The 22,003-nt window shown below is 41.1% G+C and overlaps 1 protein-coding gene across 8 annotated transcripts in view; it reads left to right on the forward strand.

The window, feature by feature from the left end:
• The window catches only part of NDST2 (N-deacetylase and N-sulfotransferase 2), a 118,923-nt gene that overhangs the window by 83,728 nt on the left and 13,192 nt on the right, over window positions 1-22,003 (forward strand). For 7 of the 8 annotated variants that reach the window (XM_089510791.1, XM_089510792.1, XM_089510790.1 and 4 more), the window contains 2 exons: window positions 9,497-10,914; window positions 21,504-21,591. In XM_089510791.1, the coding sequence (XP_089366917.1) occupies window positions 9,922-10,914; window positions 21,504-21,591 (1,081 nt within the window). In that variant the 5' untranslated portion in view covers window positions 9,497-9,921. The remainder of the gene's footprint in view (window positions 1-9,496; window positions 10,915-21,503; window positions 21,592-22,003) is intronic. The other variant, XM_089510796.1, reaches the window with a different exon arrangement.

A 22,003-nucleotide genomic window follows, 5' to 3' on the forward strand; every position in this document is an offset into this window, starting at 1 on the left:
ATGATTGTGGAACACATCCAAGAAATTAAAGTAACCTGTGTTGAAGCTGGGTGAGCCTACTGTTGAACAGGCAGACAAAGAAGCATGAGTTATTCTGAATGTATTTATTTTGTACAGCTCCCAGAAAGCAGCTTTCCAGGTTGATCTATGAAGTCACTTGTATGTTAGCTATATATCCCCTGTGTGATTGCGGAGTAGCAGATTGATAGAGGTCATGTTAAAGTAGCTAACAATGAAGTGCCATTAGCACTTGCTCCCTGTTTATGCAGCCATACTCATGATTTGTAAATGTGTTATGCTACTGTGGCAGAATTCCTATTTGCAAGGCTTCCCAGCACCCTCTGATGACATAGAGACTGAGTAAACATTAAGGGAAATCCCCAGAATGCAACAGGAGGCATCCAGAGTGGTAGAAATGGAACAGCAGGACTGTAAGAATGTAGTGTGGTAATCTCCTTACAGTGGGCTCTTAGGCCCTATACAGACTGGCCAAAATACAGTTGCTTTGGGTCACTTAGGAAGTATGCTGTTTAAATGATGCATGCGTCCTAAGAGTCCGGAAGCAGTGCCAAAGCCATGATCCAGTCCTAAGGACTGGAGTGCAGTTTTGGCACAGTTTCTGGACTCTTGGGATGCGTGCATCATTTAAACAGCATACCTCCAAAGTGACCCGAAGCAGCTTTATTTTGGCTAGTCTGTATGGGGCCTTAGTATCTCTAGGGGTTTGGTTCCAGGACTCCCCATGGATACCAGACTCCATGGATGCTCAAGTCCCGTTATATACATTGGGGTAGTAAAATGGTGTCCCTTATATAAAATGGCAAAATCAAGGTTTGTTTTTTGGAATTTGTATATTTTTAAAATGTTTTCAAGCCATGGATGGCTGAATCCATGGATAAAATATCTGTGGCTTCAGAGGACTGGCTGTAATTGGTGCACCAAAGTTTAAATTACTTAGGCATGGTAGCTTTCACCATCTTTCAGGTGTTGTTCTTTTGTTGTTCAGGTGTGTGTTGTTCTTTTGATCAGGTACTAAAGCCAGTTTGTCTTTTCAGAACCCATTTCAGTTGGGCATTGTTTGTAATGATGATTGTGCCCAAGGAAATTCTTTTCCCCGTTAATAATATCCTCAAGGATAGCTGCTTCTTGCTTTGTTAATTTCATGTCTTTAAGTACTATAAGCATGTGGCAATGTGAAAAAGAGAAATAGCCTGTCCAGAGCATACCAGAGTGTTAGGTACTTCTGTCTATGCAGCCTCTGACCCACTCACCCCCAAATTTCTTGCATCTCCATTCCTTTTTACTTTATTGATGTGGTGTTTTGAACTGTCCATCTCCGCGGCAGTGTATTGTAGTTTCCTGTTCTTTTATTTTCTGGGTATAGAAACAATGGGAAACTTGCTTTTCTCCAGCTCCTTTAAGGTATAATGTCATAAGGTGCTCTGATGGTAAGGAGAGAGGATTTGCTTTATTTGTTCAGTGTGCAAATCAGTAGAACACTTGTTTTGTTGCTTCACAATAAACACTTTTGAATCACCTCATGAATGCTTTGGGTGCTCAGCAAACAGAGTTCAAAGCAAAAACTCAATTCGATTACATGTTTAGCATGTGTAAAAGGATTTAGTAAGGACTAAAATGGATCTATGAATCCTTGCCCAAAGGAGAAATTTAAGGTGGACCCAAATACCCTAAAGGCACCAGATCATGTCTGATCTTGGAAGCTAGGCAGGGTCAGCCTTGGTTAGTATATTGATGGGAGACCACCATTGAATACCAGGTGCTGTAGGCTATATGTCAGAGGAAGGGACTGAGTATTTCTTCTCTGAAAACCCTATGGAATTCATGGGGTTGCGTTGACAGGAGACTTGAAGGACACAGTGTCATTTTAGATGTCATGTACTAAGCACGGGATTGTGCTCTAGCCAGCTACTCTATGGATAATACCACTTCTCTCACAGTTTCCAGAATTACAGGAAATATTGTGAAGGCTTCTTAAAGAATAGTTCCAAAGATGCAGATGGAAACCTTCCCTTCTTTCCCTCTACATTTATATACCCCTTGCTATGTTCAACTGTGGATGTATTTATCTGCTGGTTGCTGTCTCCAATTCACAGAGATGAGATAGAGGAATGACACATTTCTCTATACAGTTCCACAATCTCTGTTTTTGAAGACTGTTCTGTTAAGAACTCCAGACTTTAAAAAAACAAAAACAGCAGTGTGAAGTGTGACTTAATGACAGTTTCATGATTCAACAACTGTGCAGTCCACCTAACCTCTTCAGGAAGGAATAAGGAGGGCCACCTCACTTGAAGGACTAGTCTTGAAGAGCTCACAAGTGCCTCTTTTACTTTCCCTTCGGTCATATGTAGTTTGTTGTTTTAGCTGACAGGAGCAGATACTGGAATCCTGTTTCTTGAATACATTGAGGGAGAGGCACAACAGAGGAAGAAAATACTGGGTTTTGAACTACTAAGGTAAAGTAGCTAATTGTTGGAAGAAAGCTTTGTTTACTTCACATATTTCAAGTAGGCACTGTGGATATCAGAGATGGCTTTTCGTGGTAGGCCAGAGCCTTTCGTTTCCTTTTTTCTCCCTTCCTTTCTGGAAACTTGTAGGTGCTGTTGCTTTTGATTTTCTAGTGAGCAGTTGATTGAGGCAGATCATACTGAGGATGGAACAAGCTTTTTTTCTGCTACTCCAGAGACTGGGACACAGAGCAATGTATTCAAGCTACAAGAAAAGAGACTCCACCTAAACATTAGGAAGAACTTCCTGACAATAAGAGTTGTTTGACAGTGGAATATGCTGGTAGAGAGTATGTTGGAGTCTCGGTTTTTTGGAGGCTTTTAAACAGAGGCTGGATAGCCATCTGTTGGGAGTGCTTTGATTGTGTATTCCAGCATGGCAGGAGGTTGATGACTGGATGGCCCTCGTGGTCTCTTCTAGCTTTTATGATCAAAATATTTTTTCCAACTTTCTGTCTGAAAATGCTTGAGGTGACTTATGACACAAATTAAAACAATAAAATAGAGGCAATTTATAAAGCCAATATGAATCATACACTCTTGTAAGCCAGTAACAAACACTGGTCTTCCAGACTCCCTAACAGCTCACTAGGTTCCTAACTTTCTACCTATGCTAGACACGCCTTACACTGATGAATACATTGCAAACACTGGAGGGTTTAAAAATCTACCATATCTACTCAACTATAAGTCAACCTCATGTATAAGTCAAAAGTCAGGTTTTGGGAGCAGAATTATGGATTTTGCTATGACCTGTGGATAGGTTGAGGGTAAAACTTGGAGTCTCCTTCAGCATATGTATGTGTGTGTATGGCAAGTGAGACTCTCATTGAGCCTTTTCTTCATTGTTTCAGCTTTTGTTTCAGCCAGACACACAGGAGTGAGAGGGACTCTTAAACAAATAGCAATATCAATCAATCACCCAGGACTCTTTCTGTTTGGCTCTTTCTTGCTAAACTCCTCTCCGCATGGCATGGGGAAATCTTAAAGAGCTGCTATCACATTTCCATAGTGACCCATAAATAAGTCGACCTGGGATTTTGGGGTCAATTTTGGGGCATAAATTTTTAGACTTATAGACGAGTATATACAGTATTCATGTTTCTGCAGTTGGTAAGAGTTTAAGAATTTATATTCAAATTTTAAGTGTGCTGTCTGCTAAAAGAACTAATTACTGACAAATATCAATTTTAAGCCTTGGTTGTTATGTGCCTCCAAGTCAACTGTGTTTATCCTAGGGATGGTGGGTTTGTTTGGAGGGGGTGACAATAATTATTCAGAAGATATTTGCTGTTGCCTTCCTCTAAGACTGAGAGTGACTTGCCTAGGATCACCCAGTGGGTTTCCATGACTGAGCAAAGATTCGAATCCTAGTGTCCTGAAATACTCCAACATTCAAGCCGCTGCACCACATTGGCTTTCACACCACACTTTCAGTATAGTGAGGTATGGGCTGGTACAGTGATAGGAATTAACAAATTGTGGGATATAGACATCTACGTTTAAAACCTTAGGTTCAGCTACAAGACAGCCTGAATTATGCAGTTAATCATTTATCTTTATAAATTCTGAGACCATTTAGGGACTGTGATGATCAGTGGAATGAAAGTGTGTGTGTGTGTGTGTGTGTAGAGCCCTTGGCATCGCATGAGGAGAATAGAGAAGAGGAAAATGAGAGTTTACCTGATGACGTCATGACCACACTTTTCCAAAGCATCTATGCCAGTGATGGCGAACCTATGGCACGCGTGCCAGAGGTGGCACTCAGAGCCCTCTCTGTGGGCACACATGCTGTCGCCCCAGCACAGAGTTTGTCAAAGTTTCTTACTAGAAAGCCAGAGGGACATGGCACTTGGCAATAAATCAGTGGGGTCTGAGTTGCAGTTCGGGCACTCGGTCTGTAAAAGGTTCTCCATCACTGATCTATGCCTTGGGAAAACGAACACTTCCCATGGATTTTGTACTCTTTTTTATCTGCAGCCCTAATCTTAATGTGGGGGAAAAGAATCACATTTGCTGCTTATAAGAAAGCAAATTTAGCATTCTGACAGTTTTTTCACATTCTGAAAATGGATGGTTACAATTTTTGAATTGTAATACATTCCTCATCTGTTCCAGCTTTAAACCCATCTAGGCAAGTAATCAGCTCAAAGCAGCCCTGTATGTTTTTATCTTTTATAAGGTCAGTGATGGAGGGGAAGGAATGATGCAACGGTCCTGCATTGCAGCTGTTGCTTTGTTAGTGAAAGGAAATCGTTTAAGTTTATGAAAATGACCTCTCAGCCAGTGAACTTGCTTTTGAGCAGTATGCAAAGCTGTTTGCACTCTGGATGTTGTACTGTGTTTCTGTTTCACAGTCAACTGTTGTTCCCTTAGAGAGCGACAGAACAGCTCTGGAATGACTGAGCTTCAGCTGAACCTCCTTGAACAACCAACTTCTGCTTCACTCTTGCTCATGTTAACTAAGATGTAGGAAGAAGAGTAGAAAGACAAGTTGAAAGACATAGAACTGGGCATGCTGCCTTTCCAAGGAATTGTTGTTTCGGTATGTGAGGAAACGTGTAATGAAAACACATAACTTATCATTTTCTCTTTGCCAGCACAAATTTTTTCAGTGGGACTCTTGGGTCTTCTTTGCAAGATTGCTTATGACATTATCGCTTGCTAATTACAACAGCATTTTATTTGCCATTTCAAGCAGTCTCTAGTATCATTCTCAAGGACTGCTGTCCTGATACTTGGCGGAGGGGGGCTGTGGTCTCAAACCACCAATAGAAACCACCACCACTCCAAGATCTTCCTTCAGTTCCCCAAATTTCTAGCATGGTAGAGAGTGAGACATTGATAATTATTGCCACCTATAATTCTTATATTTACTTTGTTCACAGTCCTTTGATAACTTTGCCTACCCCTTTCCTTTGGATGTCTAATCTCTATTTATAAAGGTTCAACTGAAATTTTAAATTACTGTGATGCTATCAATTTCTGGAGTGCAGAATTCCTATTTGGAGGGCAATGTCTTCATTCCTCTCCCCATAGAAAAATATTTTAAGATGGAGGGGTGTGTAGCTGAGGAATCTGTTACAGGATGCATTAGTGGCAGCTCCTGACACTTATACAGAACCAGGGTCATAGTGCATTGGGAAACATAAACATATCCTTCCCCATTCACATTTAATCCTTACCCTCTCTCACACAGACATCCTCTATAACAGTGATAGTGAACCTGTTCGGGGCCAGGTGCCACAAATAAAAGTTTTTCCAGCACTGGGTATTGCCCGGTGCCAAGGGCGGGACCTCTGCCACCCAGGGGCAGGGCTTCCAGGGTAGGACTTCTCCCCCTGTGCCTTTCCTGGCCTCCAGCTGTCTCCAGAGAGGCAGCCAGAGGCTGGGAAAGGTCTGGGAGGAGGAAGAACAGGTGTGTGCCTGTTCCTTCTCTCCCCCCCCCCCTCCGGTTCCTTTCCCGGCTTCCAGCTGCCTCAAGAGAGGTAGCCAGATGCTGGGAAAAGTCTGGGAGGAGGAGGAATAAGTGCATGCCTGTTTCTCCTCTTCCCCCCGTGCCGGAGAGGCATCAAGAGGCTGGGAAAGGTCTGGGAGGAGGAGGAACAAGCATGCATGCCTCCGCCGGGTGCTGGGCCAAATGGCATCATGTGCCATTTTTGGCATGCATGCCATCATGACTCTATCCGGACCCTTACTTGTCTCACCAATATCATCATCTGTGATAACCCTATTCTGAGCATTTACCCTCTGCTACTACAGATACCAGTATATATTTTATCAATAATTTAATCTCAGTGTAGCAACCCTGGAAGGCATGTATATATAAACAAGATAATTTATTTAACAAGAGAAGACAATAGAACTATTTCTAACTGATGCTCTCCATGTGACATGTTGAAGGGGGCAGAGTTAACCTATTCCCTCTTAGAATTCTTTGCTAGCGCTGCAAGGATGCTGAGGACAATATGAAGTATCAAATCCTCTGGATTTTTAGCATGTGGGATGAAGCAGTTTGACTTCATCTGTTTTATGAACAAGCTGTGTTCTTCCCTGAAAGTCTTTATAGGGAAAACTCATTTGGGCTTAGTACCTTGGGTAGGTAGATAGCTGTTAGGAATCCTACTTTCTTTCATTATATGTCATTTTCATTCTGCTCCCCCTCCCAATCTCAGATATCTGACATGGTTCCAAAAGTACTCTATGCACCTGGTGCCAGCTGGCATGGCCTTTGGCAGTGAGGTCTTGTTAAAGATATCAGAACTGACAGATTCTTGAGTAGCAATCTAATATAGGCTTTTAATTTGTGTATGCTTCTGCTGGGGAATTTGTAACAAACAAGGTCTTGTTTAAGACCTTTACAGAGACATTAAACTGTGCTTGCTCTCCTTCTCTATCTTTCTGTCTCTCTTGGCTTACTCTCATGGTTCAGACCAATCTGTTACATGGCATAAGAAAAACCCTGCTGGATCAGAATCAAAGGCCTGCCTAGGTCTGTATTCTGTTCATACAGTGGCCAGCCAGTTGCCACTATGATTCCCACTAGCAAGAAGCAAGTGCAATAGTACCTTTCTGCTTGTGATTCCCTGATATACAAGGCATACTGTCTCTGGCAGTAAAGGCCCTTGCCTTTCCCATTTGCCACCAGGCAATGCGTGACCAGTTCCATACAGAGCAAACTCTTAGATTCTGAAAAGATCAAGTAGTGTTGGTACAGATTTTTGTAAAGGTGGCAGTGCATTCAGCACTCACAAGTCCAGTTGATAAAGCTAGAAATGGCAGAAAGAAACATCACTCTTTCCCTACTTCCCATAAACTATCTGTTTTAACCTCCTTCACTGCCATTTGTTAGATAGCTTTGGACAAAAGACTCCATGATAATTGCACAGTCACTCACACACATTGCTGCTTTTGGAGCCCTGTTTTTATTTTTGATTGAAATCATCCCTGTAAAACAAAACTAACAAGAAAACCTTGTTATCGCGAAGCTGAAGAGAAATGTGAGGTAGCAGAGAATATTGTACAGTTGGTTTAAATTTGTTTCTATAGTAGGCACAGTGTGTAAAATTGATATTTTTCTTTTAGTTTGTTTGTTTGGCAACCAAGTACAAGGCCCTTAATACGAATAAAGTGAGAGTGATAAATGCTAGATATGGCACTGATATTTTCATTGCTAAAGAGGAGATATTTTAGGTCATGTGTATTTGGAAATAATTGTTCCGTAATTCCAGGCAATTGGGAGAAAATATCTATTCATTGTGGAAGAAGCATTATAGAATGCCCTCAAGGAAATTCTGTGACAAATTATGTAGATGGTAACCAGGACCTCTTTCCTTAAAAAAACCAAAACCTAAAAATTAAGATTGCCTTTGAAAATAAGCCTGTGAAATTTAGTAATTCATTAAAAAAATTATGTATCCCTTTGTTTACAGTGTAGGCACTGTGTACAGTATACATATCAGGTATGATACAGTCTGCAATCTAAACATATCAGGTCTGAAAAACACCCACTGCTCTTCCCATATAAAAGCTTCCCAGCTTTGATGCCTGGGAGAAGGTCTTGCTGTAATCTGTTTAGTCTGTTTAAAACTGTTACGCTACATTTTGCCATGTTAGATTGGATAAAGTTGATGTGACTGTAATAAGGCTTATTTCTTGATAATGGATGGTTTCTGCTTGCTGCTCCCCCCCCCCCAACAGCTTTTAACTTGCTTTTCTGCCTGAAGCCATGTTAAGTTTTGTTTTTCTGTGGTTCTTGGCACCCTATCCGTTCTCCTTTTATCTCAACCAAGATTTTGTATGTTTGGCATCTTTGACTCCAGACTGCAGTCTTAAGCTTTGGCACTGTAGCCACTGGGTGATTCTGAAAAAAATATTGATGTATATTTCTTTCCCTACATTCCTGTTGATAATTTTTCTCCAAACCACACTTCTAATCCACCCCACTCCCCTGCTGTATATACAGTTAAATAGCTTTATGGGGGGTTAATCTCCTAATAGGATTGAATTATTGAGTGTCTGTTTTTAAGGCCTTGCCCAGTTGGGATTAATGAAATCATATGTTTTTCAGAATGAAAAGCCTAAATGATCTTGGCAGTGTTTCTGAAATCATGAACAGAGGAAAGAAGTATTGAGAGATGCTGAGTGATGAAATTCCATAGTTCCCTGTTTCCTCTTGTCTTGTTTCCTAATAGTACTTTAGTGATGGTTGAGGATCTCCAGAGGGACACCAGGGTTTTTAGTTTGTTTTAATTATGTTTTATGTTTTGATATTGTGTTTTTATTCTGTCATATTTTTTAATACTTTCTTAAGGAGGGGAGGGATTATAATGTTTTTAATTTTATATTTTACTCTTGTTATATTTACTGTTGTCAACTGCCCGGATTGGTTCACCACAGGGCGGTATACAAATAAATATTATTATTATTATTATTATTATTATTATTATTATGAATTGGAGTATACGTCTAATGACCAAATTACTTAGGATCACTGTGGAAAATCTGGTACTTTGCTTGCACAAAGGTCTTTTAATTTGATTTCCTGCTTTGCTTATCAGCGGATCTTTCAAAATGTCAGTAGTCAGTAATTCTCACCTACTTCAAATTCATCTTGTATTTTTGGCGGAGGTGAGATTTTAGCCAAGATATTTCTTTCTCTACATACATACTATGGTAATAACAAGCTGGTGTTCTGAGTTGTGAAAGCCAAAACAGGGCTCTTGAGAAACAAGAAGCTGGCACTCACATGCTAAGGGTAGCCCAAAGCTTTGCATTAACAACAACAACAACAACAACAACAACTTTAAAGGAAGAAAAAACCTTCCAGAGCATTAACAGTCCATTGAGCCCTGACTGCTCAGTGGCTACAGAATGCTAAATTCTTACAGGATTAAGAAGGACAAAAAACAAGGGGGGTGATTTTAATTTCAAAGGGCGCTTAGTTTATATATGTTTGTCTTTCTCAGTTACAGATTGTCAAGTGAGAGTGATCATCATGTGACCAGCAAGCCAATTCACTGAGGCATCTCTTCAGTTTGTGGAGAGCCATTGCATTCTTACCATGATGCCTGGCATTTGCTTCTAAATCCAAGGAATTCATAATTTCACGTGACCCACCTCCATCCTAGGACTCTTCTGAGACAGTGGAGGAACAGAGAAGAGAGGCAGCATTCAGAGGAGCAATGGGACTTGAATGCCATGGTCACTTGAGATAAATGGCAGATCACTGGGCATCTAGTCCTGTAGCTGCTTGCTTAACCTTTATCCCTCTCTACAGCCCACGTTTCTTCTGTGTGAGCTGTCACTGGCTCTTCCAGTGGTGGCGGTGGAGACATCGAAGGCAGCTTGGTTGGTGCCAAGCTTAAGGAAGGGATAAGCAACCCACCTCACCATGAGTCAGCTGTGGAAAGTAGTGAGGCATGTGCGACAGCTGGAACTCCACAGATTGATCTTGCTGCTTATTGCCTTCAGCCTGATCTCCATGTGCTTCCTGGCTTACTATGTCACCAACAGCCCTAAAATCAAGGAACCACCCCCATTGCCCTTCAGTGATTGCAGCAACCAGCACAGGGTCCTAATTCAACCCCAAGCAAGCTGGAGGCTTACAAAATCAGTGGATAACTCACGCACAGACCCTGTGGTGCTAGTTTTTGTAGAAAGTATCTATTCCCAATTGGGGCAGGAGATTGTGGCTATCTTGGAATCTAGCCGGTTTAAATATAGGACAGAGATTGCCCCTGGAAAGGGGGACATGCCCACTCTAATAGACAAGGACCATGGTCGATACGCTCTTATTATCTATGAAAACATCCTTAAATATGTGAATTTGGATACATGGAACAGGGATCTGTTGGACAAATACTGTGTGGAGTATGGTGTAGGGATCATTGGTTTCTTCAAGGCCAATGAGAACAGCTTGCTTAGTGCTCAACTAAAGGGTTTTCCTCTCTTTCTACATTCCAATCTGGGGTTGCGAGACTATCACATCAACCCTAGCGCCCCACTGCTGTATGTGACCCAAGCTAATGAAGTTGAACAAGGTCCTCTCCCTGGTGATGATTGGACAGTGTTCCAGTCAAATCACACAACTTACGAACCTGTGTTGATGGCCAGCACCAAGTCGTCAGAGTCAATCCCTCACCTGACCACCCATAGAGCTCTGCACGCTACAGTGGTGCAAGACTTGGGTCTGCATGATGGCATCCAGCGAGTCCTTTTTGGTAACAACCTCAACTTCTGGCTGCATAAGCTCATCTTTGTGGATGCTATTGCTTACCTGACTGGCAAGCGTCTTTGTCTCACCCTTGACCGCTACATCCTTGTGGACATTGACGATATCTTTGTGGGCAAAGAGGGCACACGCATGAAGGTGTCGGATGTGGAGGTAAAGTTGGGCAAATGGAGTGGGTGGGTAGAAATGTAAAAGAAACATATGCTCAAAATGTCAAAATACCAAATGCTGCTATTGATGGATCAAAACACTATTCATTGTTTTAGCTTGTTATAACATGAAATAACCTCAGCAGCTGCAATGTCCCCTTTCTCCAGTAAATATATGGGCAGATGAAGGAGCATGTTCTGTTGTTGCAAACTGTATGCTTTGTAATATGACATATTTTTTTCTCCCAAAAACTTTGGCAACATTATTGAGTTTTCTAATAGAAACAAAAAATCCGATCTCCTCTGTTTGGAAACACTCACCCTACCCCAATGATTTGATACTAAGATGATCTGATATGTATCACAGCACTTGGCATTTTTCTGTTGATGATAGCCAGTGATTTGCAGTGAGGCTGGAAAATGCAATGCCATGATGTCAAGATAGAAATGAAGGTTAACTATTCATTACAGAGAAAGAGTGGAGCTCCTCTATTAAGCCATTCAGACTTAATGCACTCATTCCCATAACAGGAACTAAGGTAAGGAAATGAAGACCAGGAATTCTAATGATCTAATACTATATATAGTTATACAGAAAAGTCTTCTTCTTACATAGATTTTAGAAATGATTTGGAGAGAGTAAATATATTCACACTTCATTTTAGTAATCATTCTGAAATAAACTATTCCATAATCCATTTTTTCTTGTCATGGGAGAGGAAGGCTATGGGAAAAACTTTTTGTCTTAATTTTTGGGATCCTCCCTGGGGAGAGGGTTTCACATCTCTACTGAGAATAAGAGATGGCCCAATATATGTAAAGAGCAGCAGGTCAGGAAAGATTGGATTAGCAACACACTTTGTTTTGCCCTAGGAAATGGCAGAAAAGCGATCCTTGTTACATTCATATCGATGATGTAAGTTATTGCAGCCTACTAGGTTTCTGAATCCTTGTGACTCAGGTTAAGCTTCATAGGAGACTTATTTATGTATTTATTTAGAACCTCTATGCCCAGCCCTTCAGCCAAAAAGAGCACCTTACAAATTGTTAATTTGACAGCTCAGGATCATAATCTAAAAGACCCAAAACACCAGGAAAAGAGACCAGAAGTGAGCCCGGGGTGGGGGGGGGAGGTTAAGTCCTAAAGATGCCAACTGCTGTTCTCTTTCTCAGAAGTCAGCGCAGTGGCCCTTGGTACAGTAAGGACTTGTGAAGAGATATGTTTGGATTCAGTGGAACTTTGTTGTTGTGTCCCTTCAAGTCATTTCCCAATTTATGGTGACCCAAAGACATGGCGTTTTCTTGGTAAGATTTGTTCAGAGGGGGTTTGAGGCTGAGAGAGAGTGACTTGCCCAAGGTCACCCAGTGGGTTTCCATGGTTGAACAGGGATTGGAACCCTGGTCTTCAGAGTCATAGAACAGTTCTCACACCACTACACCATCCTTGCTCTCTCAGTGGGAATTAATTCCAAGGACAGTGGACCCTTGTTATATGCTGGGGTTTGGTTCCAAGATCCCCTGTGGATAACAAAATGAGTGTATGCTCAAGTCCCATTAAATATAATGACATAGCAAAATGGTGTCCCTTATAAAAAATGGAAAATTCAAGGTTTTATATTTGAAATGTATACTTTTTTTTAACATTTTCAAACCGTGGATGCTTGAATCTGTGTATTAGAAGGGCCGAATGTACCGTAAACGTCAGGAAGAAACTTTTCTGGAACATGGCCACATAGTCCGAAAAACCCACAAAAAACTATGTACCGTAAACCTGTGCAGAACTGAGCTACAAGAAGCTCTTTTCTGTTTCGGGACAGTAATGGAGTTCTGGGGAGATTTTGCAGGGATGCACTCTGCCACAATTTCTCTCCCCCCCCCTTTTTTTTTAACTTTGATTTTTAATTTAATTTCTTTTTTTTAAAAAAAAACCTTTTTTGCGTTACATTTTTAAAACTCAAAATGCTCCTCATGGGTTTGGGGTGCAATGCCTCCCGAGCTGTTTTAGACTTGGGGCAGGCCAGAAATAAGCAGAAGATGCTCTTTTTTAAAAAGTGAAAAATGGAGAGGATGCTTAGGATGCTCAGAGTTGGACTGGTTGGGGACATTGTGGCCTGTGGGCCACACTTTCCCCAGCCATGGCAGAGACCCTGGGGCCTCTTCTCAGTGGACATTCCTGCACAAAAAGATAATCACCCATGAATGTAATTGCCAGATCAACTGCTTCTACACAGTGACTGTTTCTGTCCTGGGCACTCAACACAATGGCTTTCTCCTGAATTCCTAATAAATTGCTGAAGATTTGGGTACAGAATGAGGCCATTTTGTCATTCAGCCCAAGGACTGGAGAATATGGGAAAGCATACAGAGAGACATTCACAGTTCTTCTGAGTCCTCCTTGCTCTGTAAGTATTCAAGGGGAAATGGATGTTCTTGTTGCTATTTTGCTATGTTTTCAAAAAGGAAAAAAAGTGGGGTGAGTAAGTTGCTTTTGCTTCTTTTCTGCTTCCTAAGAACTTCCGCACTCCCCTGCATGAAAAGGGCAGGCTGCAAATCCAGTTTAAATTTCTGACCATCTAACCTTGTAGGAAAATATAAATATGTAAAGCAGCTTTGAGAGGGATGCAGTGGAAAGGAAGAAATTTAGAATGGCTTGTCCCATCGTTAGGAGGGTCAGGACCTGCTTTTGTAAATATTATTTCAGGCATTGAAAATCTTAATTAGAATTCTGTGTTTATTGGTATAAGGTAAAGCTAAATCTCCAGGGCAGCCCTTCTCAAAGCTGAGGTAGCGACAAATCAATTTTAGGGGAAATGGTCACCCTCTTTGGATTGGAAGCAGTGGCTTTTGAAAAATCACTGGATTTCTTTTGTAATACATCTGTATGGGGCTTCCTTAGCACCACTTAACCCAGAACGGGGCCAGACATGCAGATTCAGAAAGAAAATTATGCCTGACTGTTACCTTTGCTTAAAAGGAAGCGATAAAGCTTCCCTAGTGACTGCAGAAATAAACTCAAACCAGATCATTCTAAAATATATTTGATTTGGCAGTTTCACAGAATGAAATGGAGCAATAATCTGAGATCAGTAAAGCAGAAGTTCAGGCAAAGCAGATAAAGCTCAGATTTATCCATTGAAAAGAGGCTCTCTGATTGCAGAGCTAAGAAGTTAATGAGTTTTGATATTTTTAAAAAATCAGAAATAATTTCATGGGATTGTTGTTGACTTCTCAGATGGAGAAGTAAATCAGAGTTTTCCAGTCATGAAACAGCTGTTGTTTTGCTGATATTTAACCCAAAGGAGATTCAGAAGCATTGTGTGCATGTGTGCCTTCAAGTGGTTTGTCAATTTATGATGTCCCCATGAATTTCATAGGGTTTTCTTAGGTAAGGAATACTCAGAGGTGGTTTTGCCAGTTCCTTCCTCTGAAACACAGTGGTATTTGTTGGGTCTCTCATCCAAATACTAACCAGGACTGACCCTGCTTAGTTTCCAAGATCATATGGGATCTGGTACCTTTAGGATATTCAGGAGCATTAGCCCAACACTAAAGCAAGTTTTAAATATTGCAACTCCTACTATATTGTTTTCTAAAAGGACCCAGATAATGAAGAAACATCTCCCTTTACTGTAGTATATTGGATATAGTCTTGATACACATACTTAACTTGCTTGTACAGATTCATTTTACAGAATGAATTTTGCTTTTGCGGCTTGTTGCTGATGATGTTTTTATGTGAACAGTTATGGAAGAAAAACTGGGACTCTAGGAAACCTGCAGGACAACAGATTTATACAATATGGGGACAACTGGCTCTCTGCTGAGTGAGATCCTCTGATCACCAAAAATCCTCCTGAGCATTAGCCAGAGAGCTTGAATATAGTAACCCCAGTTACACCAGCATCTGTCACCAACAGTATGCTGGCATATGTGTTCAGAAAGCATGTTCCATGCATAGTACAGTTCTAGTTCTAGATGTAGTTGCTTGGACTTCACTGCTAAAGAAAAATGCTAATTTGTAATTTCTTTTTTTTTTCTCTGTTGGTTTTACCCATACTCTTGCACACACATGTGTACGAATTTGAAGCTGCCATGTGTTTTCATATGATCAGTCCCTGAGCATCTGAGGGCCTTGTATGTATGGATTCTGGTTGGGCAAAATAATAAGAAGCATAGGAGCAGGAAATTCATGTTACTTACATGAATTAAGACAGGTACACTAGTACTAAGATCCCAGTATTGGGATGTGGTGGCTTAGTGGTTAAGATGCCAATTCTGACCTTTTTAATGTTGAAAGGTTGACACTTCAAGGCCCAGGCACTGCATGACGGAGTGAGCTGCCGTCATGAATCCTAGCTTCTGCTAATCTCGCAGTTCAAAAGCATGTAAAAGTGCAAGTAGAGAAGTAGGTACTACTTCAGTGGGAAGGTAACAGCACACAGCGGAGTCATGCTGGCCACATGACCTCAGAGTCTTTGAACAGCACTGGCTCATCGGCTTAGTGTCAGAGATGAGCACCACCTCCTACAGTCAGTTACGACTAGACAATCTTGTCAAAGGGGAAACCTTTACCTTTTACCTTTTTTACGCAAGTATTAGCATAACATAACATCTGAGCAGTATATCATACTTATCTTTAAGAGAAAGGAGGGTCAAGAGTAATGTACCATATATACGTGACTATAAGTCGACCTCATGTATAAGTCGGGGGCAGGTTTTGGGGACAAAATTACAGATTTTGATATGACCTGTGTATAGATGGAAGGTAAAATTTAGGGGCATATAACCAAAGATCTGAAGGATTAAGCAAAGGGAAACGATGCCAAAGAATTCACAAATTTCCAGCAGTCATAACTGTTCTCATACTAAAGCCTGGAAGGATGAGAAAACAGAGGGAGGTCAGTGCTTCCAAGACAGATTACACTATTGCCTTTCACCAGACGGTGGTTCTTTTATAACTAACTGTTATGGTACGGTACATTGACCTGTGGATAAGTTGACTTAGGTTTCTTGGGTCAATTTTTTGACTAAAATTCTAGAGTTATACATGAATATATACAGTAATTTTGCAGCAAGACACTGTTTATAATCCTGAAACATGTTCAAATTTCTTTTGAAAGTGACTGGTTATTTCACTTTTGTTTGGCTTGGAAGTTGGCTATACAAGCAGTGGCAAAAGCAGTAGTCTTTTCACGTTTCCCATGTGTGCATTAAAATTTAATAGCAAAAGAAATCTGCATGCTCGGGAATCGATCCTCCTTTGATGTCAGCATTGGAAATACAGTACCTTATTTCCAAGTAGAATGCATTGCTACATATAGATGGTTGTTGGGGAAAGTTTAACTAGACAGATGGTCTGAATACATGCCCAGTTCTGAGTGGAAAGGTAAAGTATAATAGATTACTTTCCCTAAAGTTTCAAAGGTAATGCCCAGGAACACATCTCCTTTATTTAACTGAAGTATAACTGTAGTAACAACCAGAACAACAACAGTTAGAAGCACAAGGGTCTGAGACTTTATGGAAGATTACAAACATGTTGTTTTAGCTTTTAATCTAATAGTGACAGTTAATAGTAACCAGTGTTGAAAACAAAAGTATTACAAGTCATGTGTTTTTGTTTTTGTTTTTTAAAAAAAGACAGCACAGTATTTATGTTAGAGATGCTATAACTTGTACAGAATGAAATTTTATTGGAACACTTGTGAAAAGCTGCAATGGTCAAAATAAAGGATTAATAGATGTAGATTTGCTTTCAGTGTTGTAAAGAGACAAAATGAAATTTCTCCCTCCTTTTTGTATTTATGATAATAATTGATTATAAAGCTGGTTATTACTTTAAAGTTTCAACTCAAGAATCCTTTCGATCAGCAAAGATCTGGCAGGTGTGCTTAGATCAGGAGGTGTTTCAAGAGGGGGACTAGTAGGTGATGGTGGCACTGTCAACAGTCCAGTTGCAGGCCTGCTAAGGATTTATCAGCTGACAGAGATGTTATCACAGTAACTCCAGCTAGGCTTTAAATCTCCTTTAGTGTACAGGAGCATAGGCCTCTTAGAATAGTCTCTCGCCCCACCCTTCACACCATAATTTGAGAGCAGCAGGGCTTTTTCTGCACAGGAGCAAACTCAGGAGGTGAGTGCAGACAAAGATGGTTGTCCAAAATCAGTCCAATAAGAAACCAGGCAAGAGATACCAGCATTAGTCAGGAGACTGCTGAGTACAAAACAGTTTAAAAAAACATGGAAGGAGAACTTGTTCAGCCCGCCCCAAAGGAGGACTGTGCATGATCAGAATGTACAATGTGTAGAATGTAGACTGTAAGCTAGAAAAGAAAAACCTGCATGTGTGGTGGTGGGAGAAGAGTGAACATCCAGTTTTCTGGTGTGACTGCCTGAAATCCTGAATAAAAGCACTCCTTTTAGGAAGTAAGGTACTCTAGGTTTTTCCCCCCTGCAGGTTCCATTTTATGTACACCTTCATCATCCCCAAAGAGGAGGTACGCAGTCATCTACACTCTTGCCTGTCTCTGCTTAGATACAGAAAATCTCCCTTAAAGTTCTCTGTGCAGCTTGTTTTAGTAATAAAGCAGACAAATGTGAAAAAATCCACTCTTCATTGGGGAGCAACGTGAAGAGGGCACATTTTAACAAACTCAAGTGTAGGTATTTAGTCTCCAACACACACTTGACATTGCAGAAAAATACCATGACATTGAGTCATGATATTTTTCCAGATGCCTTTATCTCTGGCGGTTTCCTTGTTCTTGCTACTGGTCAGAGCTCACCCTGGAGCCTTTTTCAAATGCAGTGACTACATCCTCATAAGTATAGATGAAGGCAAAGCAGTACTTGAAGTTGCCTCATCCCCTCCATTTGCAGTTGGCACTGGATCAGCAAAAAGAATTCCTTAGAACAGCAAAAACCCTGTAAATGGAGCTGCCTTTGTCGGCGGATATATACTGGCCCACCTTGGTTCTTACTTTCTGTCCACTGCAAAAGCTTTAAATTAAGAACGAAGAGCTTTTCCACTGCTGGTTGAGAATTGTGCCTCTTTGCCTTAGCAGCATGAAGGATAAGTTTATCTCTGCATGGTCTGCCTGATCACTCTGCAGTCGGGTTAACACTTATTCCTGAACGGCTGTTGCAGGTCACTTCCATCTTCTTGGCAAAGTCAATAATCCATCTGATTTCAAGCTATTAAATTACATAAGCTATTGAAATGTGAATATGTCAGATATAGCACATCACTGTATCAAGCAATGCCTGGTTTTGCCTGGAAACAAAGTGAGCTCATAAAAGCAGAACTGAAGAGAAACTGCATCCCTTATTCACATTAGCTGTCTGATTTGAGATGTGCAAAAGGCCCTCCATTGTGTGAGATGCCTTCCGGTGTCAGAATGTGGACCTATGCTTTGAAACTAAACTGTTACTGATTAATTCTATTTTTTTGTTTGTTTGGCCACAGCATTTAGTTTGGAAATATATGCACAGTACATAAATACCAAAGTCTTTAGGTTTATCCTGTAGGAATATGGAACTGAGTCAGGAGATTATCATGTTCAGACATTAGCCATTACTAGGAAGTAGACAGAAACGAAGAAGGAAATCCTCCTGGTTGGGATTTCTTGCCCTGGATCTGTCACATTTTTTCCTTTATGTGAAGATCTTGGGCTTTCCTAAAATAAGATTAGTTTTGGTATGCTTCCAGCCATTGGTAGCAGCAGCGTGTATAATTTTTGAAAGTAAATGTGCTGACAGTTTTCACCTGGTTTAGGCCCAGAAATAAGTTATGTGGGTTTAGTAGTATTCTCCACAATAAATAAATAAATAAATAAATAAATAAATAAAGTTGGCCCTTCTTGTACAGATATTTTTTATACATGGATTCAAGCATCCACAGTTTGAAAATGTTCAAAAAAGTATAAATTTCAAATATCAAATCTTGATTTTCCATTTTTTATAAGGGACACCATTTTGCAATGTCATTATATTTAACGAGACTTGAGCATCCACAGATTTTGTTATCCACGGGGGATCTTGGAACCAAACCCCAGCGTATAACAAGGCTCCACTGTAATTGTCTGTTATTCCTAGTTTTCTTAAAGGTAGCTCTGCAGCACCAGCCTTCTAAGAAAGCACTGTGACATTTTTCTACCACATTCTTTCTAGCGCAGGCTGAAAATTCACCATCTTCCATAGGCAGGATACAGACCGCCCCTTTCCCCAATGGATCGAGGCCTCAGCAGCCCCAGAGGCCCCGATCTGCCGCTTTTCCAGGCCTCTGGGAAGTGGCAAACTGCCGCTTCCCCGCAGCCTGGAAAGGGGTGTCCTTGGGGCATGAAGCCCCAAGGACACCCTGACAGCGGCGGGGAAAGGGAGAAAGGGGCCACTTGGCCCCTTTCTCTCTGTATCGCTGGTGCGGCTGTTTAAAGGCCGCGCTAGCGATATGTGCGGCGGAAGGAGCTCCGAAACAGAGCTCCTTTCGATGCTGCTGAAAGGGTGCCAAGACGTAATGGCCGTGCCACACCGTTACGTCAAAATGGTGGCGCCCGTGTATACCATTTTGACGCCCCTGTCACGTGCTAGGGGTGAGGCCGGTATGGAAGCAACGTCCTTGGCCAACCTCTAGCACATGACAGAGGTGGCGCAAAGGCCCGTTTAAATCGCACCATAGCTACTTTTTCCTTGATCTTCCTGTTGCATCTGACACATGCATCTAACCACTTTTTAAAAAGTCAAACTGGCTACATAGAATCAACACCTTCAAGTTGAAATTATTTTTTCTTAACAGAGTGTTTACTGTATTGAAAAGATAAATAAAACAAACTTTTAAAAAGTTTGTTTTATTATACTTTATTACATTTCTGTTGTAATCTCATTTTATAATGCAAAGATGGGATGGTTACTTTCAGAATACAAGAATGAATTCATATCTTTTGGTTTTCTGTAACCCTCACACTATATATATATATATATATATATATATATATATATCAATCACCATTAATATTCTTAATCTCAGCATCCAAAAAATGTATGTGCTCTCCCCCCACCCATACATATGTAAGATCAAAAACAAAATGTGGGGACCTAATATCTTTGTTATATGCCTCCAAGTCAGCTCAGATGTATAACCTTATTCTAGGGTTTTATTGACCATGTTTGCTCAAGATTGCCTTTCTCTGAGGCTAAGAGAAGAGAGCTTTCCCAAGGTCTCCCAGTGGTTGTCCATGGCTGAGTGGTGATTTGTCCAACACTCAAGCCACTACACCTTGCTGGCTTTTAGGATCACTAAAATATTTTAAAAGTAGGCCAAATGTAGCATGCACTTTCAGGTTCTCCTAGATCACTTCACCAGCCCTGGTGGATCGACCTCTGTTTCTGTTGAGACATACACAATGGCCAGTCCAACAGGTCAAATTTTTGGACTTCTTGTATCTTCCCTTCTCCCAGGAGTGGGCAAAGCAGGAGTCCCAGCAAGGCTGTTTTTGCCCTCCAGATTCCCTGGAAAGCCAGTTTCTCTGGGCAAAAAAGAAGTGAATTGCCTCTCTTGGAGGTTAAGAGTGGCATTTCATCTTTTAAATAGGATGCATCTCCCCGTCCCCCTTAACATGAACAAATACTCACTTTTCAAATCCACAAGTGGACTTCAAATATTTTCAGTTTGTTGTTTGTATTTTTAACAAACTTTGCAGCCACTGGATGACCTCTCTCAGTCTCAGAAGATGGCAATGACAAACCCTCTCTGAAGAAACTTATCAAGAAAACCCATGATAGGGTATTCTTAGAGTCACCATAAGTCGGAAACAGCTTTAAAGGCACACAACAACAACAACAAGCAGCCCTTGTAGGGTTCGAGCAACAGAGCCATGGGCCGACCACTGTTGCCCACCCCTGTCATATTCCACAATGTTTCTATGACCATTCCTGATGAAGACTTCTGGGAGAATTCAAGGGCTTGTACCACCTTTGTGCTACTTTTCTAACAGTTTAGTGGTTGTAGTCATAAACACAGAGAGGTTCAATGAGCAGTGGTACAAGGATGAGGGAATTCCTGCTAATCTTCCATAGCTGGACCCCTTGGAGTCTGTGGAAGGAAAATCTTAGGTGTAACTTGGGCCCGAACAGACAGGCCAAAATAAAGCTGCTTTGGGCCACTTTGGAAGTGTGCTGTTTAAATGGCACATGCATCTAAGAGGCCAGAAGCCACACCAAAGCCACACTCCAGTCCTAAGGGGCCTCTTAAGATGCATGTGTCATTTAAACAGCATACCTCCAAAGTGACTCGAAGTAGCTTTATTTTGGCCTATCTGTTCAGGCTCTTGTGTCCCTAAGAATGTGGTGGAGTCTCCTTCCTTGGAGATCTTTAAACTGAGGCTTGATGGCCATCTGTCAGGGATGCTTTGATTGTGATTTTCTGCATGGCAGGGGGTTGGACTGGATGGCCCTTCTGGTCTCTTCCAACTCTACAAATCTATGATCTAAGATTCTGCATGGAAAGTACCATTTTGTGTAGAACTGCTAAGTAAAAAACTCAGCAGTGTCTCTCTCAATCCTTCCTGCCTCTCCCCTTCCCTCTCCATACTTTTCTAGGCTCTGCTGAACACGCAGAACAAATTGAGGACTTTAGTTCCCAATTTCACTTTCAACCTGGGATTCTCTGGGAAATTCTATCACACTGGTAAGATACGTTTGTTTATTTATTACATATGTCTTGTATATTGCTTAGAGCCAGATTAAAGAAGACACCATTCATGCAGTTAGCAGTTCCTTGAATGGATTTTAAAAAAATAAATAGCAGGTTGGGAAGGGGATATGGTTGGAACCCTGCAGCTGGAGGGTGGGGGAGATGGATAATCTTCTACTCACTGGTGCTTTCCTGGACAGATCACTACCTTGTACAATTTACAAGGGATCCTTTGACTTTTTTGGTGAGGGAATACTGTTTGCATAGTCTTCTGTAGAATATTGATGGATCCAAATGGTGTGTTGACCATTCTTGAATGTTTACAGTAAACTGGTGCCATGGGGAACTTTTCTATCAAATAAAATTGTCATGTAAAAGGATTCTAGTTTGGATCAGACTACAGTGG

Source organism: Sceloporus occidentalis, unplaced genomic scaffold (genome assembly GCF_023333645.1).
Source record: "Sceloporus occidentalis isolate IW3139 unplaced genomic scaffold, rSceOcc1.0.p SCAF_2, whole genome shotgun sequence".
NCBI lineage: Eukaryota > Metazoa > Chordata > Lepidosauria > Squamata > Phrynosomatidae > Sceloporus > Sceloporus occidentalis.